General features: G+C 43.5%; 1 protein-coding gene across 3 annotated transcripts in view; it reads left to right on the top strand.

Moving 5' to 3' along the window:
- The window catches only part of ZNF131 (zinc finger protein 131), a 232,284-nt gene that overhangs the window by 93,288 nt on the left and 113,682 nt on the right, over positions 1 to 25,314 (top strand). For all 3 annotated transcript variants that reach the window (XM_029577960.1, XM_029577950.1, XM_029577970.1), the window contains exon 4: positions 13,702 to 13,846. In XM_029577960.1, coding sequence (XP_029433820.1) covers positions 13,702 to 13,846 — 145 coding nt within the window. The remainder of the gene's footprint in view (positions 1 to 13,701; positions 13,847 to 25,314) is intronic.

Raw genomic sequence — 25,314 nt, 5'->3', positions numbered from 1 at the left:
CCCTCGGCGTCGCGCACCAAAGGAGCGCGACAAAGGGGCCTGCCCCTTTGTGCGCCCCTTCGTGCAGCCACTGAGGTCAGTCATCAATCTATTTATCTCTATCTTTCTTTTCTCTCTTACTTCACAAGACTTCTCCTGAAACTAGCTCTTTGGCTTTCTTTCTGCGAAGTCTTCCTCCCTCTCTCAAAATGCACCATTTCAACATACCTATTATCAATAATTACCACAGAAATATTGAAAAAATACCTCAGTCTCACACTTTCCAACAGAAGAGACTTATCCCTATTATAATTTCTCCTTTCACTCAATTTCTTGGTCTCTCCCTCTTCACCCTAACCTTATTCAATGCCCAGTCACTCTCTAAAAAATCTCACATACTCAATGACTATCTCTCTGAGGCCAATCCTGATATCTGTGCAATTACAGAGACTTGGTTAAAATCTTCAGATTCAGTAATTATTAATCAACTGCCCACACAAACTTACAACTTCTTCTCGATCCCCAGACCTAAAAAAAGAGGAGGAGGACCCTTACTTGCAGCTAAGAAAGGCCTTAAAATAACTCTGCAACATTCAAGTGTAATTTCTAATATAGAATGTGCATACTTCAAATCTAAACAACTACAGATATGCCTTATCTACGCTCCACCTGGTATTCTTGAAACCGACCCATCCCCTCTCATTGAATACATTGCCAAACACATCAACTATGATTCTCCTGCAGTACTTTTGGGAGACTTCAATCTTCACGTAGACTTGGCCACACGCTCCTCCAACTGTGAAACTCTCGTATCTTCTTTTCATAACATGGGCTTCAATCAGATCATAAATAACGCAACTCATAAAGCTGGCCACACTCTGGACCTGATCTTCATTAACGAAGGTATCTCTATTTCTTCAGTCCCGACTTGTACTCCAGTTCCTTGGTCAGATCACCAAATCATCTCTACAGTTCTCAAGACAGATACCACCCTTCATTTCAGAAAACCATGCTCATCAGAAATACTTACTAATCACCTGGATAAAGAACTATTTCAGCTGGACCTTTCAGATGCAAACTCTGCCTTCAACTCCTGGCATTCTATCATAAATAAAGTCGCAGACCAAACCTGCCCCATTACTACTAAGATGATTCATAAGGCCCAAGATAACAGAAAACCCTGGTTCACCCCTGAACTAAAAGCGATCAAAATATGCCTCAGAAATAACATATATGGCGTAAAAATCCTACCACCTCTACTTTAGCAAGCTACAAATCCACCCTTAATATCTACAGGAACACCATTTTCAAAACTAAGAGAGAATTTTTCGCAAAAAAAATTCACCACTTCATATTCGATTCCAAAGCTCTTTTTTCATACATCTCTGCCCTCACCAAACCCCTTCCTCCATCCATTCCAGACGACCAGGCTCTCATGAAAGCTACTGAACTGGCTACCTTCTTCGAAAACAAAATTATCAATCTTACCAAAAGGTTTTCGTCTTCTAATCCCCTTTTCCCCCTGCATAATACACCTACTCCTCAGCAGACCACAAAATTAGACTCTTTTGAGACCACTTCTTCCCTAGAAGTGGAAAATATTTTGAAAAAACTCAAACCTTCTTCACATCCCCTAGACTCCATCCCTGCAAACCTTCTAATCTCAATACCAAATACAATTGCTAAGCCCATTGCAAAAATCATCAATTGTTCGTTAACCCAAGGATTAGTACCCGATTCTCTTAAACAAGCCATCCTGAAACCTCTCCTAAAAAAACCCAACTTATCAACGTCAGACCCAGCAAATTTCCGACCCATCGCCAATCTTCCATTCATCGCTAAGATCATGGAGAAAATTGTGAATAAACAACTCACAGAATTTCTGGAGGAACATAATATCCTAGCATCTTCACAATATGGTTTCCGTAAATATCGTAATACAGAATCACTTTTGATATCTCTTACGGATTACATTATTGTAAACTCAGATAAAAAACAATCATACCTACTGATCCTCCTTGATCTTTCGGCTGCCTTTGATACGGTCAACCACTCAATTATGCTGGACCGACTCAGATATTGGTATTGCTGGTTCTGCCCTTGACTGGTTCCGTTCTTTCCTTAGCAATAGATCATTCAAAGTTAAAATCAACAATAAACAATCACATCCAATTAGATCCAACTTGGGTGTCCCACAGGGCTCCGCCCTTTCACCAACACTTTTCAACATTTATCTGCTTCCACTCTGCTTCCTCCTTACCAAGTTGAAAATCAAGCATTACATCTATGCGGATGATATCCAAATTCTCATTCCAGTCAAGGAATCGTTACTAAAATCCCTTATGTTTTGGGATAATTGCTTTAAGGAAATCAGTTCACTCCTTTTCCAGCTTAACCTAGTTATCAACACAGACAAAACTGAATTCATAATCATCTCTCAAGATGAAAACCTCATGTCCAGGGAGACAGTTTTTCACCAAGATGATCAACCTCAAGTTGACAACCAATCTCTTCCTAACTTCCCTTCAACAAAACTAGATAACATCAAAAAGACCTCTCATGTAAGAGATCTAGGCACTCTCCTGGACAACCAGTTGAACTTCAAAAGGTTTGTCAACAATACAACAAAGGAGTGCTTCTTCAAACTACAGGTCCTTAAGAAGCTTAAACCTCTTCTGCACTTTTATGATTTCCGTCTGGTTCTACAAGCAATCATACTCACAAAAATCAATTACTGTAACTCATTATTACTTGGACTCCCGGCTATCACCACTAAGCCTCTTCAGATGTTATAGAATTCAGCCGCCAGGATTCTAACCAATTCCAAAAAGAGGGACCATATCTCTCCCATTCTCTACAACCTTCACTGGCTCCCTATGAAATATAGAATCCGATACAAAGTGCTGACCATCATGCACAAATCTGTACACAATCTTGCCCCAATCGATTTAACTCACCAAGTTCGCCCTAATAATCCCACTAGGCCAATGAGAAGAGCTTATCAAGGCACTCTCTTCGTCCCTCAAGCAAAAACATCACTAAAGATCAGAGCCTTCTCTACCTCAGGACCCACGCAATGGAACAATCTCCCACCGGACCTTAGACAAGATCCTTGCCCAATATCCTTTAAGAAAAAATTAAAAACATGGTTATTCAACCTTGCATTTCCAGAATCTCTATTTTAACTAATCACATTTTTCTCTTTGAATGCTTTAGAACATTTATGACTATGCATTGTAAATATTTTTTCTCTGTTCAGTTAAATTGTAAATTTTAACTGTGTTTGCCCTGTTTACAATGTATGTTCTTAGTTCTATGTATCGCCGTTCAGGCAGTTTCCTGTTCCTTGTAAACCGGTTTGATTTGTATTTAATGCAGGAAGATCGGTATATAAAAATCAAAAATAAATAAATAAATAATATCAAGTGCTTCCATTCGGCCTCGCATCTGCACCATGAGTCTTCACAAAATGCCTCCTCGTGGTTGCAGCCTTCCTCAGGACTCAAGGTGTTCACGTCTTCCCCTATCTGGCGATTGGTTAATCAGGGCTCTGACTCAGCAAGCCACTCTGACTTCCCTACATCTCACCTTAAACACTCTAATTTCACTTGGATTTCTTGTCAATTACGACAAACCCTGCTTAGTCCCATCTCAAACCTTATCGTTCATTGGGGCAAAATTTGATACCTTGCAGGCAAAGGCTTTCCTGCCTCGACAGTGAGCCCTCACTCTCGTGTCTCTGGCGCATCAGCTGTGGTCTCAACATTCAACGACTGCACATCGTTTTCTCATCCTCCTGGGACACAAGGCATCCTCAGTTCAGGTCACCCCAATGGCCCGCTTGGCCATGAGAGTCATGCAGTGGACTCTAAGGTCGCAATGGACTCCATCCCTTCAGCCCCTGTCGACCATTGTCCACGTAACAGACTCACTCCGTCTCTCTCTCGCCTGGTGGACAAATCAGACCAATCTTCTACAGGGCTTGCCCTTTCAGACGCCAGACCCTCAAATAATTCTCACCACCGACGCTTCCAACTTCGGATGGGGAGCCCACGTGGCCGATCTGCAGACACAAGGTTCTTGGTCTCCAGAGGAAGCCAAACACCAGATATATTTCCTGGAGCTGCGAGCAATCCGATACGCTCTCAGATTATTTCAGGATCACCTATCCAATCAAGTCATCCTGATCCAGGCGGACAACCAGGTGGCCATGTGGTACATCAACAAGCAGGGAGGAACATGCTCCTACCTTCTGTGTCAGGAAGCTGCACAGATATGGGCGGAGGCCCTCTCCCACTCGATGTACCTCAGGGCCACCTACTTGCCGAGAGTGGACAACGTGTTTGCAGACAAGTTGAGTCGTGCCTTCCAACCGCACGAGTGGTCTCTAAACCCCTCAGTAGCGAACACCATCTTCCAAAAATGGGGTTATCCTCAAATAGACCTATTTGCAACACCCCAGAATCGCAAAGTAGGCAATTTCTGCTCTCCCTCACTCGCAGCCAACATTATCCACCAAGAGACACGTTCTCCCTATCATGGGTAACCGGTCTCCTATACGCATTCCCTCCACTTCCACTTCTCTCGAAGACTCTCGTGAAGTTACGTCAGGACAAGGGAACAGATCCTGATAGCTCCCCACTGGCCCCGCCAGGTGTGGTTCCCAATACTTCAGGATCTTTCCATTCACAGGCACATTCCTTTGGGGACAGACCCGCTTCTAATCACTCAAAACAACGGGTGCCTTCGCCACCCCAATCTTCAAGCCTTGTCCCTGACGGCATGGATGTTGAAAGGTTAATCCTTCAACCTCTTAACCTTTCTGATCCAGTTTCCCGTGTCTTGATTGCTTCACGGAAGCCTTCCACGAGAAAATCTTACTCTTACAAATGAAACAAGTTCTCATCATGATGCTCTTCTCAGGCCCTTGATCCCTTTACCTGTCCAATCCCAAAGTTTCTAGACTATCTCTGGCACTTGTCAAAGTCAGGTCTAAAAACTTCCTTCATCAGAATGCATGTCAGTGCGGTAGCCGCCTTCCATAAAGGTGTCAGGGATGTCCATATATCAGTGCAACCCCTTGTAACATGATTTCTGAAAGGCTTAAGAACATAAGAACATAAGAAAATGCCATACTGGGTCAGACCAAGGGTCCATCAAGCCCAGCATCCTGTTTCCAACAGTGGCCAATCCAGGCCATAAGAACCTGGCAAGTACCCAAAAACTAAGTCTATTCCATGTAACCATTGCTAATGGCAGTGGCTATTCTCTAAGTGAACTTAATAGCAGGTAATGGACTTCTCCTCCAAGAACTTATCCAATCCTTTTTTAAACACAGCTATACTAACTGCACGAACCACATTCTCTGGCAACAAATTCCAGAGTTTAATTGTGCGTTGAGTAAAAAAGAACTTTCTCCGATTAGTTTTAAATGTGCCCCATGCTAACTTCATGGAGTGTCCCCTAGTCTTTCTACTATCCGAAAGAGTAAATAACCGATTCACATCTACCCGTTCTAGACCTCTCATGATTTTAAACACCTCTATCATATCCCCCCTCAGTCGTCTCTTCTCCAAGCTGAAAAGTCCTAACCTCTTTAGTCTTTCCTCATAGGGGAGTTGTTCCATTCCCCTTATCATTTTGGTAGCCCTTCTCTGTACCTTCTCCATCGCAATTATATCTTTTTTGAGATGTGGCAACCAGAATTGTACATAGTATTCAAGGTGCGGTCTCACCATGGAGCGATACAGAGGCATTATGACATTTTCCGTTTTATTCATCATTCCTTTTCTAATAATTCCCAACATTCTGTTTGCTTTTTTGACTGCCGCAGCACACTGAACTGACGATTTCAATGTGTTATCCACTATGACACCTAGATCTCTTTCTTGGGTTGTAGCACCTAATATGGAACCCAACATCGTGTAATTATAGCATGGGTTATTTTTCCCTATATGCATCACCTTGCACTTATCCACATTAAATTTCATCTGCCATTTGGATGCCCAATTTTCCAGTCTCACAAGGTCTTCCTGCAATTTATCACAATCTGCTTGTGATTTAACTACTCTGAACAATTTTGCTCCACCTCAAGCCTCCACTGCAACCTCCGGTCCCTTCTTGGGACCTAAATCTGGTTTTGGGTCAGCTCATGAAACCACCATTCGAGCCTCTTCATTCCTGCGATCTTCGCTATCTAACATGGAAAGTGATTTTCCTCTTGGCTATTACTTCCGCTCGCAGAGTTAGTGAGTTACAGGCACTAGTTACCTATCCGCCTTACACTAAACTTCTGCAGGACCGGGCAGTACTCCGCACTCACCCTAAATTCCTACCTAAGGTAGTTTCAGAGTTTCATCTCAATCAATCCATCATAATACCTACCTTTTTTCCCAGGCCCCATTCCAATCCAGGAGAGCAGGCTCTGCATACTCTTGACTGTAAACGGCTCTAGCTTTCTACCTAGACCATACAGCTGCCCACAGAAAGAGCACTCAATTGTTTGTCTATTTCCATTCTAACAAATTGGAACAGCCTGTGGGTAATCAGACTCTCTCCTCCTGGCTAGCGGATTGCATATCCTTTTGCTATCAGCAAGCAGGCATTCCACTTCAAGACCGTGTTAAAGCACACTCTGTAAAGGCCATGGCGACTTCAGTAGCACACTTACGATCTGTGCTGCTTCCTGACATTTGTAGGGCTGCCACCTGGAGTTCTCTCCATACTTTTACAGACAAAGCCGGAAGACAAGATTCCATCTTCGGCCAGTCTGTATTGCGTAACCTATTTACGGCGTGACGTACCAAAACCCTTCCGCCTGACCGGTGGGGTTCAGGATGCCCGCTCCCAAATTCAACCCCAGCTTTGTGCCTCTGGCACGTCCCTGGGTACGTTTGGTGCATGTCCGGACATCCTCAGCTCGGTACTCACCCATATGTAAATAAAATAAATATGTGAGGACTACCATCCTGCTTGTCCTGTGAGAAAGCAAATGTTGCTTACCTGTAACAGGTGTTCTCACAGGACAGCAGGATGTTAGTCCTCACGAAACCCGCCCGCCACCCCGCAGTGTTGGGTTCGTTTTCTTATTATATTTTTCGGCACTGCCTGTAGCTTTGTAACAAGACTGAAGGGGGACCCCTGCTGGCTGCAGGGTTAGTGCCATGCTGGGCATGCCCAGTAAGTTCTGGAAACTTTGACAAAAGTGTTCCGTGATTGGGCTCCATCCTGTGATGTCACCCATATGTGAGGACTGACATCCTGCTGTCCTGTGAGAACACCTGTTACAGGTAAGCAACATTTGCTTTTCTGTAACAATTGTTTTATTTTCCGTTGATAAGCAGGGCATTTAGCCATGCATAGTGGGTGATGTCATCTATGATGTCACGAAGGTGGAGCTACTCTCTTAGCTCGAAGAGCTTGGAAGTGTGCATGACCTTGGGTTCCTGTGCTCCTCGAGCTCCCCTTCAGTTTTAGTTTTCCGCGTTACACACAGACGTGTGGCTACTCTCTCCCTGACTGAAAATTATTAAAACTTAAAAAAAAATAAAAAATCTCGACAAGTAGCAGGAAAGAAGAAAAGAAGATGCCAAGGAGCCCAAGTTTAAATACTGTTCCTGCGGCAAAATTGTCTGTGACCAACAGGCATAATTATTGCTACTTATGCCTCTGTCCCGACCATGATCAGGCCGCGTGCAGGGACTGTGGTAAAATGTCCCTACGGGTCAGAAGACAAAGAAAAGAAAAAATGGAGAGGATGAGGCAAACATATGTCCCCTCCCTGACGGATAATCGTTCGACCAAGTCGTCCCTGGGTAGGCAAAAGCCCCGATCCGAGGCCCCTCGACGCGCGCACTCGGCCTCGGAAGGCCGTGCGTCGCATAGTGCGTCGGCGTCCATGCATCATGCATCGACCACTCCACCGACTACGACGCATGCACCATAAAAACCGGCGTCATGTCCTGCGTCAATGCCTCAAATGAAGCTACCGACGCAAGGGTCGACTCCATTGAAGAAGTCTATTTCTACGACGCATCTCATCAATCTACGACGCAATTACCTCAAAAACCTTCTCCCCTGCAACCGAGAAAGCCAATCTCAGCACCAAAAATTCCAAATAAATCGGAGAAATCTCTCTCAAAGACAAAACATACTATAACTCCATCTCAGCCAGAAGATCATCACTCTCCTTCACCAGTTTTATCGGATGTTGTTATTGATGACTCACCAGGTGGCTGGGAATCATCCCCAGATCGAGGTGCTTGTCCTAAACACTCCAAAAAGAGACCAAGGTCTCCTCATTCATCAGTCCTTAAGACGCCATCTAAACTATCAAAGAAGTCGACCAGATTACCTGACCATCCACGTCGTCAAATAGCTGAGGAGACAATGTCTCAAATAACTACGCTGTTACATACGTTCTTTCATGGTTTACCATCTGATCCTAACGTTTTACCACCAGATTCTCAGATTCCTATATCACTGCAGGTTTCTCCTGATCCAATTCATGACCTGCCATCTCCACAACCATCACATTTCCCTCTCTCTTCTGTTCACACGATCTCACCAGATCCTTCTCCAGTATCATCTCCTGGAAGTTCAACGGGTATTCCATCGGACCCCCCACAAGATCTTCCTCAAACAACTTCTCCACCGGAAGATTTAACTTACGCTAAATTCCTAGAAAAATTGGGTTTAGCCTTAAATATAGAAACTCGAAAACTTCCAGACCCAAGATCTGAGGTTATGGGGATTCTCCAAATACTGGACGTTCCAACTGAACCAACTGCTCTACCTCCTCACCAAATATTGGAGGGTCTTATGGATAAAGCTTGGGATACTCCACATCTTCTTCCATCTATTTCTAAGAAAATAGATTTAAAATATAGAATGCAAAAGGCCTCCTACTACTCAAATGTGCAGGTTCCTCACAATTCAATAATAGTAGAATCGGCAATGAAGAGGGCCAAGAAAAACTGACTATACTCTAATGCACCTCCTGGAAAGGACAATAAACTCCTAGACTACTTTGCAAAATAGATTTACCAAAATTCTATGCTTAATTCTAGAGTTAACCATCATCAGTTTTACATTATACAATATTTATTCAATTGTACTCAACAGCTGCAACCCTTGTTAAGTACCTCACAAGGAGATGCTCCACTGCTTCAACCCTTCCTAGACCTACAGGAAGGCTTGCGTCACTTGTTGTGGACAGCATATGAAGCCTTTGACACCTCCACAAGATCATCAGCTACTTCCATTTCCGCTAGACGTCTGGCATGGCTTAGGGCCAGCAGTATTAGAGAAGACGTACATGACCGACTAACCAATTTGCCTTGCAGACCAGATATTCTCTTTGGAGAAAAACTCGGAGAAACGGTTTCTCTTATTAAAGAACAGAATATAGCGGTCCAGTCTTTAACGACACCTCTTGATATGCCTTCAACATCTAAGCGTTTCTTTGGTCAATACAAAAGAAGTTACTACTATCGCAGACCATATCGCTACTATCAACCCTACCAACCTAGTTATAGGCAACAGCCTTTTCAACCTCAGAGACAACAATCCCAACTGCAAGGACAAAGACCACGGCAAAGAACACCAAGACAACAGAAACCACAGCCCTCTCAACAAACGCCAAAGCAGTCTTTTTAAGTCATCTTGCCACAACAACAGTTCATGTGGGAGGGGGGGGGAGACTATCCTTATTTCATTCCCAGCGATCCAAAATCACCACAGATCGATGGGTGTTGAGCATAATACTTCAAGGGTACCAGCAACATTTCAGCTCCTTCCCAACTCTTCCACATCTCATTACTTCCAAGACTCCTCAAAATCAAGTCCCTTCTCTCATGACAGAAGTTTCCATTCTCCTTCACCAGAAAGCAATTCAGCCAATTCCTTCTTCTCAAAAGGAAAACAGTTTCTACTCCCAATATTTCCTCATTCCCAAAACTTCGGGAGGCCTATGCCCTATCTTAGATCTTTGAGCTCTAAACAAACACCTCACAAGAGAAAGATTCAAAATGACTTCTCTCAAAACTGTACTTCCCTTTCTGCAAGTGAACGACTGGATGTGCTCGCTAGATCTAAAGGATGCGTACACTCATATACCAATCCACAAGGATTTTTGGCGTTACCTTTGTTTTCAAGTTGCGAATCATCACTACCAATACAAGGTACTCCCATTTGGTCTTTCCTCTGCCCCACGAGTTTTCACGAAATGTCTTGCTGTTGTTGTGGCACACTTACACAAACAGGGAATAAACATGTTCCCTTACTTGGATGATTGGCTTCTAGAATCTCCCAATCCACAACTCCTGAAGCAATAGGTGGAATGCACGCTCCTTTGTCTAGAAAACTTAGGATGGATAGTGAATTACAAAAAGTCTCAACTCCATCCTTCACAAACCATTCAGTTTATAGGAGTGTTGATTCGAACACCAATATCCAGAGCTTTTCTACCTCTGGACAGAATCAAAACCTTACAATCCCTTTCTCAGACTCTTTTACTTCGGATAGTAGTTCCAGCAAGACAAATAATGTTTCTCTTAGGGCATATGGCGGCAGCAATTCATGTAGTCCCAAGATACTCATCTACACATGAGACGTCTCCAGTAGGGTCTAAACTCTCGATGGAACCAACTGACACAGCAAATGTCCCACAAAGTACAGGTGACACGCTCCATGAAAAAAGACATAAAATGGTGGCTCCGTCCGCCCATTTTGAATGAAGGAAGTCCTTTCCAACTTCCTCCTCATCAGATAATACTCACAAGAGATGCTTCTACGAAGGGCTGGGATGCCCATCTCTTACATCTAGACACTCAAGGTCTTTGGTCAGAAACAGAATAAAGTCTCCAAATAAATCTGCTGGAACTAAGAGCAATTAAGAACTCTTTGATTGCATTGCAGTCATGGTTACAAGAGAAATCAGTAATGATCCATACCGACAATCATGTAGCCATGTTCTATGTCAAGAAACAAGGGGGTCTGGTTCGTTGACACTTTGCAAGGAAGCAGTTCAGATATGGGAATGGGCAGAATGCAACAGGATCTTTTTACAGGCATCCTACCTTCCAGGATTTGCGAGCACAAGAGCAGACAAACTAAGCAGAGTTTTCCATCCCCACGAATGGTCGCTCAAGCAAACGGAAGTAGACAAGATTTTCGCAAACTGGGGTACTCCAGAGATAGACCTCTTTGCATCAGAAAACAATTGAAAGGTACAAAGGTTTTGTTCTCTTCTTCCCAGCGTGCACAGGATGTCACAAGATGCTTTCCTGATTTCTTGGGAGAAAGGCCTTCTATACGCTTTTCCTCCCATTCCACTAATTTCACGCACAGTCCAGAAATGTATTGCAGACAAAGCAGACCTAATCCTAATAGCTCCAGCATGGCCGAGACAACCGTGGTATCCTTCGTCTCTGTCACTCATCCAATACTCTTACCAAAAGAACCCTTTCTCCTTTTTCAAGATGCAGGGAATCTGATTCACCCCATGCAGTCCTCCCTTCATCTGACAGAATGGAGATTGAACAGCAGTTACTGAGTTCCCTGAACCTCTCTCCAGACATTTTGGAAGTCCTCATAGCATCATGAAAGCCTTCTACCAGGAAGAATTACGCCTTCAGATGGAATAGATATTCAAAATGGTGCGCCCATCAGAGGCTTGATCCCCTTTCTTGCCCACCTGAGTCGCTGTTAACTTATCGCCATCATTTATCCAGCTCAGGCCTGGCAGTAACTTCTATCAGAGTTCACCTTAGTGCTATTGCAGCTTACCATGTCACGGATATGAGGGCTGTTCCATCTCTATCCATCTGTTGATTTACAAATTCATGAAAGGCTTGCTTCGTCTGCACCCGCCTTTTAAAATACCAATAGTGCCATGGGATATTAACATAGTCCTCGAAGCATTGATGAATCCACCCTTTGAGCCCATGTCAACCTCCACGCTTAAATTCTTAATGTGGACGGTGCTTTTCCTAGTGGCCATCACTTCTGCAAGAAGAATAAGTGAACTTCAGGCGCTAGTAGTCAATTTTCCATATCTTCAATTTCACCATGATAAGGTGGTTTTATGAACTCACCCTTCATTTCTACCAAAGGTCGTATCTGCTTTTCACTTAAATGAGACAATTTCTCTTCTGTTTTTTCCCCTAATCCACATTCTAACGATCGACAGAAGTCTCTTCATACCTTAGATTGTAAAAGAGCTTTAGTCTATTACAAGAATAAGACAGACTCACTCAGACATTCTTCTTAATTATTTGTCTCCTTCAATCCAAACAATCCAGGTCAAGCAGTGTCTAAGAGAACGCTTTCCAACTGGCTTACCGCCTGCATCCAATACTGTTATTCTACAAGAGCAATACCTCTTTCTGGTCCTGTGAAAGCTCATCAGATTAGAGCCACTGCAGCTTCTATAGCGCACATTCAAGGAGTACCTATCCAGGACATTTGCAGATCAGCAACCTGGTCGTCTGTTCATACATTTACATCACACTACTGTCTCGATCAGCAGTCTGCTTCAGATTCCTCCTTGGGATCTGCAATTCTAAAAACGTTTTCATAAGTATCGATGGCTGTCGATTGGTTGCAAAAAAAAAAAGAGGAAGAAATAAATTCACTCAATTCCAAAAAATTTTTCATTATTGACAATATAAGTTTGCAACCTATGTGCTTGGGACTCCCACTATGCATGGCTAAATGCCCTGCTTATTGAGGGAAAAATGCTGCAAGTTTGCTTACCGTAAATGGTGTTTTTCGTAGATAGCAGGGAATTTAGCCATGCATTCCCTCCCATCTCCCTGGACAGCCTTCCATCCTCACAACACCTATACCAGCAATTAGCTTGGAAAACCAACTGAAGGGGAGCTCGAGGAGTGCAGGAACCCGAGGTCATGCACACTTCAAAGCTCTTCGAGCTAAGAGTAGCTCCGCCTTCGTGACATCACTGATGACATCACCCACTATGCATGGCTAAATTCCCTGCTATCTACGGAAAACACAGTTTACGGTAAGCAAACTTGCTTTTATAGCCCCTGAAGCAGCCCTTCACTGGGCGAAACTCAGGCCTAGAGTCTGGCATTCACGGAATTATTGTTTTATTAATAAACCTTTTTGAGGACCTTCGGCATCTCCTTGTTTATATCCCATTTGGGAACTAATGCCAGTTTTCATAAGTTAGATAGAATTATGATCTTTAATCTCTCTCATTCTTTTACGAAACCCTTCTGTTTTTATGGGGTGATTGGTGATTGCAAATCAAATATTGGGTGTGATATATGATTAAAACTTCTCGTGTTCCACATATATTGGAACACCAGCAAGGTGCAAAACCTGAGTCCCCAGACTATATGAACACACCATAACATTGAAAGTTCACATTTCATGCTCTTTTAGCAAATAAAAATTTGGTATGAAGTGTAATTTTTATTTGAAACTGGCTTGCCAAACTTTATTTGCTTTTGAACAATTGCTTAATGTTTGGCTCTTATAGTACATTTTTAATATTGGCATCCCAAATTAGTTTTTATAGTTCAGTAGTAAGTATATCTTTGTATACATCCTCACTTTTTATTTTTGTCCACCTCCCAGTCCAAAGTGTACTGAAAGCAGAGCTTTTAATTTTAGTAAATAAAGGTAATCTTTTGCTAAGCTTAGAATGCACACTTAGGAAACAATAAATAGAAACTGCTTCATATTTTAAAACAGGTGTAAGTAACCTGGCGTTCCGTCACCTTATTGAATTCACCTATACAGCCAAGCTCATGGTTCAAGGTGAAGAAGAAGCGAATGATGTGTGGAAAGCAGCAGAATATTTGCAGATGCAAGAAGCCATTAAAGCTCTTGATATCAGGTAGATTTGTATATAGTTTTTTTTGTTGTTGTATGTCTTCTATCAAGTAATGTGACAAACTATAATGGGCAGTGGAGCAAACGGATGTATTTCAAAATGTGTCTGGCGAAATACTCTTCTTCTCAAGCTCATGCCTCAATAAATCAATTAGTCTGTAAGGTGCTTCCAGACTCTGTTGTTTTTCCAACTGTAGACATCCTTGGGTATGTGCAAATATGTCCAGGGGAAAACTGGATCCAAAAAATGTGCATGCTACAACCTTGCTTCAGGATACATATCCCAAATGTCACTTCTGATGGTGAACACTGCTGGTTTCTGTTATGATCTTATTCAGTAGGTTACTGCTTGAAGAAATAACACTAAGCTCAGCAAAGGCTCCTGCTGTAGCTGATAACAGGGTGGCATTAGACAATGATAATTCTGTAGTCCAATGACAGAGGGAGCACATCCTGAGTATAATAGTGTAGAGAGAATTGAGTGTGTACAAAATATTTTTAAGCAATAAACTGAGCAAATACAAACTAGCCATGTGGCTTAGTAAGAGCTCTACTTACTGCTCCACAGGAGACTTAAATACAGTCTTCCTCTCCATTGTGGTTAGCAGGTTTGGGCATGTCAAGGAGGGAATGAATTCAAGCATCCAGAAGGAGTGGCAGGCAAATGCCATTGCTGGAGCAACATCATGCTGTTTCCAAGAGCAGCATTGAAGGATTCAGCATTGATCTTTCCTTCCAGTATCAGCAAGCTGTGAAATGAAGATTGCCAAGGTAGCAGCACTAGAGAGGTGAGGGAGAGAGAAAAAGGGGTTAAGGACAGGAAAATGAATAAATACAAACCAGATGTCTCATAATCAGCTCCTCACTGGCAACATGAAAATTTCATTTTTCTTGCCAAAGGTGCATACTCTGCTAGTTTATTCTATTGCTGAGGCTTTTGGAAGAGGATGCACTGTGCAATAAACGTGATCATATCCATGGTGCAGGCTCACACTGGCCCCAGCTCTACACATGCCTTCCTTTTGAAACATTGTTTTCACTGCAGAGTTCTGACTTTTTTTTTTTTTTTTTTAAAGAAACACCAAACAAAATATACTTGAGCTTTTTAGAAAAATTGTCATATTCTCCTTAATGTTTGTAGGCCTGTAAGCTGATTTTCAAAGGGAAATTCCCCTTGGCAGTTTCCTATGAAAATTTGTCAGTAGGCTAGAGCCATGGAGATTCTATACGTCATGCACTTTGCAGATGCAAAGTACACCAGATAAAGCAGGCACAGGAGCTTCAAAATGAAATCTCTGCATGTACTTTAAGAGGCTAGACCCCCTAATCCCCAGACCTTGAAATTCCCAGTCAGGAACGGGGTATTCACTTATCTTACCCTCCTGTCCATCTCCCATGATTTGTGCAGCTCCCAGTATGCCAGCCACCATCACCATGGCACAGCAATTGTGGCTTCACGCTGCCCTTGTAACAAAATGTGGCCAATAAACTACCCTCACTGCCACCCTCATAACATAAAGGGCTCCCTCATTGCCACCACAGCACCAAATCACCATCACCGGCGCACCTGATACAGCCTGACTCTGCTGCCGCCTCCCCAGCAAAGTGGCCTGCCGATGTGGCCCACTCCAATGCCATGACCCTGCAGCCTGATACAGTCCTAACCCACGGTCTGACTGTGCACTTTGTAGCCCAATTCTACATGCACATACATATGCAAGACAAACTGAAACTGCCTATTATTGTAAAGGAAGGTACTGACACCTTGTAGTCAGTTCTGGTCCTGCCGCCACTCATGTTCCCAGATAGGCAAAGAGTAAGTAGTAATAGTAAGGAGGATGATTTTTCAAAAGTCATTTTACCCAGGTAAAATACCAGAAACTCCCCTAAACTAACTTAAAGTACTGGTTGCATGTCTTACTTAAGGAGCAGCCTCACAAGGGATTCTGGGCCCAGGGAGGATCCTTTTAGCCTAACATAAGTTGACAGGACCCTGAAGGGTTAGAGAGACCCCAGGGATCAGGCAGGAATTAGGAATATGCTAAGACTTGCTACGTATTATAATGGAGTATTTGTGAGATACCTGAACTTCAAGGTGAGATGCCAAATTTGTCTGTTTTTTGTTTTACATTGCATGTGTTTTCACTGTAAATAAACTGCACTTAAGGAAGAGCCAGAGTCTGCCACTTTTTAACTCTGGGTATTTCTGAACCACTACCACTAGAGTTACCACAACCCATCTAAAAATTGCCTCCTTTTACCCAGCTCAAAGTATGCATAGGATCCCACATTGTGTGTACTTTTAGCTGCATTGGGGGAGGAGTTCCCAGGGGCATGTTTAGGTATGAGAGGAAAATAATGCATGCATTTTATTTTCCATGCAAAACAATCTGCAGAAAGAGTAATTTAAAATGCTTATAGATAACACTGGGGAACACAATTTTCCTTGAGTTAGATCTGACACTTGTTTTTGACTAACTTTTGACATCTGAATCCAAAAATTACCTCAGTTTTTCTCTATCACATCAATGTTTTAAGGTATAGGATACCCTCCCTTTGTCCCAAAAATCATACAAAATGTACATACAAAGGAAATAAGAGAGAATTACCTGAATATACTGTTTATTTAGTTATTTTATTCATACAAAGGCTATATATTGTTACTGTAAGTCAAATTGTGTACAAGTAGTAAAGTTCTGCTACCAAACATACATATTAAGATAAAAATTTACACGCTTAGCTTTTCCGGCAGTGTTCCATCTGTGGACAATCTTGCCTGATGCTCCAACAATAGTCAGGCATCATATATACATCCCATCTACCCTGATACCATGCCTCCATGACCTTAAAATCTTGGTAGAATCGTTCACCTTGCTCATCACTGACTGCACCAAGGTTTTTCGGGAAGTCAGCAAGATGGCTATGCAGAAAATGCACCTTGATGCTCATGATGCAACGAAGCATTTTGCAGCTCTCCAAGAGTTTCTGGACAATTTCGGTGTAATTCTGTGCTCGTTTATTTCCAAGAAAGTCCTTGACAAGGTTTTTGAATGACAACCAAGCATTCTTTTGGAGTTCTGACATTGTCCCGATGAAATGTTCATCTTTAATGAGCTGCCGAATCTGTGGACCGTCAAACACACCGGCCTTTATCTTTTCAAACGACAGGCTAGGAAATGCCAAAATGAGATACTTGAAACAGTCTCCTTCAGTTGGCAAAGCTTTAACAAATTGCTTCATGAGTCCCAGTTTTATGTGCAGAGGTGGGAATATAATGTTTTCTGTCAACAAGTGGCCCATGTAGAATGTTTGGATCACCAGGTTTGAGGTCAGATCTTGGAGGCCAATTCGACTGCACCCAGTGCTTCTCACGAGCTCTGCTGTCCCACATACACAGAAAACAGGGATACTTAATACTTTTGATAAATCCAGGCCCAAGATAGGTGTTGTGTTTGTGGCATTGTGGACCCTTGGTCGCAATAGAGATGACTCCGCCCACGGGGAGGAGCCCCATGGGAATCACTGCGATCGGCTGACACAGATAGCAGACACAGAATGGATAGCGTCTTTATTGTACTGCTGTAAATAGATGGTGAAGCAGGAAGGTAAGGCACTGATCCACGAGGTGCCAATACGTTCAACAGGCTCAGAAGTATAGTCTCACCCAGATGTTCACGATAGGCAGGAGCCCGCAGTGCAGGAAACGCCATGGCTGGTGGGTGGAGTTGGAGCGCAGGATCGTAGAGGTACTCAGAGTGAAGGCGTCTTCCTGATGGTAGAATGGTGGGACTGAAGGTCTGTGGTGCAGGATATGAAGTAGATAGGCCCTCTAGGAGCAAGTACCCAATGGTCCAATATCCTGGAAATGAATAGAGAGAAAAGACCCCCGAGGAGCAGTTGTCTTGGTTAGTGAAGACCCCAAAGGGAAGTTGGAAGCGAGAGACCCCCGAGGAGTGGGTGTCTAGAGCTTCTGCTGGAGTTAGGCCCTTAGCATGAAAGTAGCGTCTAAGCGTGATTCCTTAGACCGCTATATCTGTTTATTAACCTCTAGTAGATTACCATCAAAATGTTAAGGTAGATACATTAGTTATGGGTATATTATAATACTTAAGGATGTCGTTTCTGTATCTAAATATAATTACCATGTATTGAAAAGCATAAATTAAAAATTAAAAAAAAAAAAGTAGTGTCTAAGCGAACAGCTTAGAGGAGGCAGAGTACCGAAGCGAAGTCTTTGCTAACTCAAATTGGTAGCGGAAGCGGAGGCTAGATATACCCGGAGGTACTGACATCATGCGATGGGGCTGCCCCCAAGTTTCCCGCCATGATGTGTATTTGAGCATCTGAGATGTGTGCGCTCACGCCCTAGGAGGCCATGGGAGTGAGCATGTCCGCCATGCTCACTCCCATGCTCACTCCCATGCTCACTCCCACTTCCATTCTGGACTGGAAACGCCGAGGCCCTTTGCATCAGAGACAGCCATCTTGCCCAAAGAGAGAGAGAGGGGGGAGAAAAAGAGGCAAGGCAGAGCGGTCGCAGCCGTCTGCGACAGACGGACGCAACAATAGGCTGTAGAGAAAAAACTTGACGTGATAGAAGAAAACTAACTGCAGTTTTGAAATCAGCATGCCTATTTGTCTAAAACAGCTGAAAAATCGAACTCAACAGGAATTATGTTAAAAATTGTTCCCCGGTGTAATTTGTCCATTATTTTCTTTTTGAAAACTGGAGCAAAGACTGGGGATAGAAAGAACCTTCCAGCTTTGCAGCAGTGCAGGCAGATTGAACATTGGCCCTGTAATAGATCTAATTCTCAGGATGAGCAGGATGGCAGGCCTCACAAGTAAGAGTGACATCATCATCTGATGGAGCCCAGCCTGGAACTTTTATGTCAAAGTTTCTAGAACTTTGACTGTGCCTCATTGGGCATGCCCAGCATACCTTTATGCCACATGTCCTCACAGAGGCTCCTTCAGTCTCTTTGTTTCCACAGAGTCCACCGGTCATTATCCCCCACTCTCTTGCTATTCAGGGATTTTCCTGCCTAATTTTCGGAGGATTCATTTGTTGCAGGACCCCATGGTATTTTCCTACCCTTTCTAGTATCTTAGGTAGGTTTTCAGGTTTTCTAAATTTCTTTTTGAACACAGGCTCGAGTGGTACATTGACCACTTACGATCATCAAGTCATTATATTTTATTTTCATTGACTTTTTGTCCGGTCATGGATAAGCAATCCAGTGGCTTCAATGGTGTCCCCAGTGTGACAAGGTACTTTCTATCATGGATTCCCATGATAGATATGTCATGTGCCTGGAGGCATTAAATGATGTCCAAGGGTGCAACTGGTGTGCAACCTTGAAAAGCACTTCGAGCCTGAGAGACCAACCCATTGGAATTGACATTGATCCAGGAGTTGCACTGGATGCCAGTGATGCATCAGCATTGAGGGGACATTCAACTCCCTCAACATCAAGTATCAGGAAGGACCAAAGAGGTAGATCATTGCCTGCTTCCTCCCTCCTGAAGAAGGTGATGGATTCCACCTCTTCAGTTCTGGTGTCAAGGAGTTCCAATGCTGGGCATCAGGCAAAGATGAAGAAGCATTGGCATCTGTCTCCATCCATGCACAATGCCAGAAATGAGGATGTTCTAGCTGCGGCCATGAATCTTATGAAGTAGTCACTTCATAAGTCTGAAAGACTTATCTGTCTGAAAGAGTCCAGGTGTCAACCATCGATGCACCTCTGGTTTCCCAGGAAGATGTGGTCACCCCTCCTGCCTCCCAGTCAGTGTTGGCATAGGCAGTCTTTGAGGAGGAGCTAGACTGTAAGATCCAGTAGGCCTTGGACAAGGTGATGCGAAGTCTCTGTGCTTCAGCATCAAGTACATCTGGGCCAGTGCAGGCCCAGGTCCAGCAACTGCTCAAGTCCTTGCAGCTACCCAGCAGCGTTGCACCAGTGGTGGTACCAATGCCAGTTCCCGGAGGGGAATTAGCATCGATGACAGTTGCCCCAATGGTGATCTCCAGTCCCACAGGGGAGGAAGTTTACTCAAGGTGCAGGAGTTCCTCAGGTTCCAGGCCACAGCAGACAAAATTTCCCTCTCTGAAGCCTTGTCTTTTAAGATGGTTACTATCCAGAGTTCATCACCAGCATATTAGTCGGGCTCTGACTCTGCGTAATCCTGGAAGTATAACTACAGATCTGGAGATGTCTTTGTAAAAGAGAAATCAACAGTTCTGCCCACCAACCCCTCTTCTCCACCGGAAAGGGGGAATTCTCCGCAGGAAGACCTTTCCTTTGCCAGATTTGTCTACAGAATGGTGGACTCCATTTCCTTTTTGAAGGAGGATGAGACCAGGAAAAAAATGTTGACAGTCCCAGTTCATGAGATCCTTCAGGAGGTGCATATGAGGTTATGGGAAAAAAATCCCTCTGTTTTGCTCCCATAAATAAGAAGGCAGACATGATTTTTCTCATTCAGAAGGCTCCTGGATTTCAAAAAAGACCTCTACGACAGCAAGCTGGGTGGTTGAATCTGTTCTCAAGAGAGCCAAGATGAACCCATTCCTCAGTACTGCCAAGGAAGTATTCCAGAACTTTGGATAATTTTGGGAGAAAGGTGTTTTAGGAAGTTATGCTCAACGCCTGTATAGCCTCCTCCCAGCTCTTTATGGGACAGTACATGCAGGACCTACTGAAATTGATTTCAGGAGCTGGCCAAGCAGCTTCCTAAGAAGCAGCGCGAAGACCTTCAGTTACTAGCGGATAAGGGATTGGAGTGTGGAAAACAGATGGTCCACTTGACCTTTGATATTTTTGAGATTGATGTATAGAGTCTCTGCCATGGAGATTGGTGGCTGTTGACTCACTTGGCTGTGGGCTTTAGACCTCAAAGATTCTCTTACATGCCATGCATTAGAAAGAATCTCTTTAGAGGTAGGGTTAAGGAAGTGGTGGCACAGATCCGTGAACACTCTGCAATGTTTCAGCAGCTCGCCATAGCCACTCCAGATGTGCCTTCCTCTTTCAGGAGGTATCTGAGCATGGAACCAAACAGACACTTCTTCCCCTCAGTCCTGTGCACAACTGGTCCCTTGTGCCCCCCTCAGGCAGCAAAGGGCCTCTAAGCCTCAGCTGACACCCTAGCCAAAACCTGGGATAAGGTTTTGACTACATTTGGAAGAGTATAACCCATATTCCTATTCTTGTGCCAGAGGACCTTTTGTGTTGGAATAAGGCTGAGGTTTTACGTAAACCATTGACCTAGTATAACTTCAGACAGCAGATTACATCTATTGGGTGTCCCTCCAAATCAACTTATGGACCCCATTTGGGGGGCATTGTTCATATCAGGAATTGCTTCAGAAGGCGCTCTCCTCCCTCTTAGAGATCAATGCAGTCAAGTCTATTTTTAGTATGCTGTGTTTTAGCTTTTAGATGGATAAATTCCAAAAATCACAGGGGAGGACTGTCCCATCCTAGATCTAAGGATGTTGAGCAAGTTTCTGAAAAAGAGAAAAGTTCTGGATGGTTTCCCTGGGCACCTTAATCCCCTTTTTACAAAAAGAGGACTGGCTCTGTTCTCTCAATCTCAAGGATGCTTACACCCACATTGAGATAAATTTTTGTAACATGGAAGTATCTCTGATTGGAAGTAGGAGACCATATCCTTCGATATTGTGTGCTGCCTTTTGGTCTAGCATCAGCTTAACATGTCTTTACCAAATGTCTTGACTTGGTGGCGGCGCATCTTCGCAACCTGAGGGTGTATGTCTTCCTTTACCTGGATGATTGGCTGCTCAAGAACACATCATGGGTGGGTGCCACAGAATCAATGTGCAAAACCATCCAAGTTTTGGCACTGCTAGGGTTCATAATCAACTACCCTAAGTCCCACTTGAACCTATCATCACAGTTGAAGTTTATCAGAGCACTGCTAGACATGACTCAGGAAAGAGCCTGCCTGCCACAACAGATGTCTATCACGTTTATACCCACAGTGGAAAAGATACAAGTAAGTCAGCAGACATTAGCATGCAACACATTGAGGTTATTGGGCCTCAAGGTGTCAACAGTCCTTGTTACTCCCTTTGCACATTATTTATTTAGTTCTTTTTTTTTTTTTTTTACACCGGCATTTGTGATACAGATCATATCATGTCAGTTTACAAGGAACCGGGGTTATAACATTAACATAGCAGAGAAAGGCAAAAGTTACAATAAAACAGGGGTAATGGAACTGGGGGAAGAAGAAGCCAGAGCGGAAAGTAACTCGTTGATTATAACAAATTGTTTACAGTCTACTTAATGTTAGGCAATGGTAGCTAGGGCAGACCTGCGCTTAAGGAAAGGCTTGTTGAAACAACCAGGTCTTGAGTCTTTTTCTGAATGTCAACAGGCAGGGTTCCTGTCTGAGCTCAGGGGGAATAGTATTCTATATGGTTGGTCCCGCTGTAGAGAAGGCCCGTTCTCTAGTGGCTAAATGATGGGTGAATTTGGTTGGGGGGGCGTGCAGGGATCCTCTGTAAGCTTCTCTGATAGGTCTTGAAGAGGTGTGGAGTCTGAGAGGGAATTGAAGGTCGATGGGGACTTGGTTGTGAATGGTTTTGTGAATGATGGTGAGGGACTTGTGTAAAATTCTAAAGCTTATTAGTAGCCAATGCAAATTTCTGAGGATGGGCGAGATGTGATCTCTTCTGCCGGTATTTGTTAAGATTCTTGCCGCCGCGTTTTGAAGCAGCTGAAGAGGTTTGCTGGAGGAGGCGGGGAGACCTAGCAAAATGGAGTTGCAGTAGTCTATCTTGGAGAATAGAATGGCTTGGAGGACAGTTCTGAAATCGTGAAAGTGCAGAAGCGGTTTAATTCTTTTTAGTACCTGCAGTTTATAGAAGCAGTCCTTGGTTGTGTGATTAATTTTTTAAAATTCAGATGGTTGTCAATTAATACTCCCAGATCTCTTGCTTGGGTGACAAGGGTGTTGGGGTGTGTCAGTTGAGGGGTATCACTGTCGTCCGGAAAAATGAGGAGAAGTTCAGTCTTAGCTGAGTTGAGTATCAGGTTTAGGTTAGTGAGGAGGAGGTTGATCTCTTGGAGGCAATTGTCCCAGCACTTGAGAGTTTTTGCAATGGATTCGGTTATGGGGATCAGGATTTGTACGTCATAAGAGTAAAGATAGTGTTTTAGTTTTAGGCTTTTTAGCAGCTGGCACAGGGGAAGGAGGTAGATATTGAAGAGAGTGGGGGACAGGGAGGAGCCCTGAGGAGCTCCTAGTGAGGAATTGATGCGAGGGGATTCTTTATTGTTGATTCTGACTTTGTAGCCTCTATTACTGAGAGCCCAATGGACACTCAGGATCAGGAAACCATGTGCATCACACAGCTGTTAAAGGACTCCCTGTCCTGGTGGCAAGACAATTCAAGTTTAACCAGAGGCATAGCCTTCCAAATTGTCTTGGAGCTAAGGGCAGTTTGGTAAGCTCTGAAGGCGTTCAGAGATTAGTTGGCCAGCAAAGTGAACTTGGTCTAGATGGACAACCAAGTTGCGATATTTTATATCAACAAGCAGGGAGGCATGTAATCCTACTTCCTGTGTCCAGAAAATTTCTAGATGTGGAACTGGGCCATTTCTCAGGGGATGGTCCTTAGAGTCACCTATCTGGCATGTGAGGAATATGTCCTGGTGGACAGATTGAGTCAGGTCCTGGAACCCCATGAATGATCCTTGGACCTGGGGGGTAGCAAACCAGATACTCCACTAATGGGGCACACCCATGGTAAATCTATTTGCATCTCCTCAAAACAAAAAAGGTCCCCCTCTTCTGTTCCTAGGAAGGGGACACTAGTCAAGCTAGCCTCAGATGCCTTTGCCCTCAATTGGAGCAAGGACTTGAGGTACTCCAAAACTGGATTTTGAAGCTGAGGGAGGATTGGAGGATCATGATTCTCATAGCCCTCTTTTGGCTGAGACAGGTTTGGTTCCTTCTCCTGGGGAAACAGTCCATCAGAGAATTGATCAGGCTGTGCAATTCCCTATATTTCACCATTCAGGTTCACAGGCAATTGTGCCATCCCAGCATCAGGATCTTGGCTCTTACAGTCTGGATTTTGCGAGAGAAACTCTGCAATCCCTGATCTATCAGATGATGTGCCTTGTGTTCTTTTAGCTTCAAGATAGGAATCAGAGGAAGTGCTATGGACTAAAATGGAAGAGATTTTCCTTGTAGTGTGAGCAAGAGGCCTTTGATCCTTTCTCCTGCTCCACAGAACAACTGCTTGATTACCATCTACATTTTCCATGTCGGGTTTCAAGATCAACTTGGTTCATCTCAGTGCAATTTGACCATGTCATCAATATGTAGAAGATAGACCCATCTTTGTATAGTCTTTGGCTGTCCAATTTATAAGTACCTATACATAAGTACATAAGATTTGCCATACTGGGTCAGACCAAAGATCCATCAAGCCCAGTATCCTGTTTCCAGTAGTGGCCAAACCAGGTCACAAGTTCCCAAGGGGTAGATAGATTCCATGATACTTATCCCAGGAATAAGAAATGGATTTCTGCAACTCCACCTTAATAATGGTTTATGGACTTTTCTTCCAGGAGCTTCTGCAAACCTTTAAGCGCAGCTACACTAATAGCTTTCACCACATCGTCTGGCAATGAATTCTAGAGCTTAATTATGCACTGAGTAAAAAAATACTGAATGGGTATGGGACAGGGATGTAGTATTTCCTATCCCCTCCCCATTAGATTGGTCAGAGGTTGGATGAGTCAGTGTAGCTGTAAAGTTGGTAGTAGGGTAGGGGTTAGGGAGGGAAGGTTGGGTTAGGAAGGGAGGGTTTTGGGGGGGCGGAGGTAGGGTATTTGGGTGTGAGGCTGTTCTGGGGACAGGCAGTTTTGGATATATAATAATATCGTCAGAATTTCTTCATTATAGATATTTTCCAGTGTTATCTAAAGTTTGTTCCCAGAATTGGTTCAAGTATTAATTGTTGAATCTGTTATCTAGCTAAAAGTGCTAATACTATACCTATACAAAATGATGTACAACGAAGCAGTATTATGAAGATATTGTTTAATTCAATGGATGGCTACATATATAATGATACCGAACACTTATTCCTCTCTTAGCTTTTGGATTGTCCTCATGTTTCCTATGTGTAACAGTGATCATGGTACATTGAAGACCATATGATAATATGTACATCTTTAATAAAATATAAAAAAAAAAAAAAAGCTGCCACCCCAGAACCCGGTCCCTGTGGCACTCCACTATTCATCTTTCTCTACTGGAAGAATTTACCATTTAGCCCTATTCCCTGTTTTCACTTTGAAGGGTCTGTTTCAGCCAAAGCTCCCAATTCGGCCTCCTGTTCTGTCCTTGGACCTCAACATTGTCCTGGCATGGCTCATACGTCCTTCCTTTGAGTCCTTGTGCTCCTGCGACCTGAAGTTCCTCACCTGG

This window comes from Rhinatrema bivittatum, chromosome 1 (assembly GCF_901001135.1).
Source record: "Rhinatrema bivittatum chromosome 1, aRhiBiv1.1, whole genome shotgun sequence".
Lineage (NCBI taxonomy): Eukaryota > Metazoa > Chordata > Amphibia > Gymnophiona > Rhinatrematidae > Rhinatrema > Rhinatrema bivittatum.
Note: the sequence above shows the minus strand (reverse complement) of the source record. Positions and strands in the feature narration are given on the sequence as shown.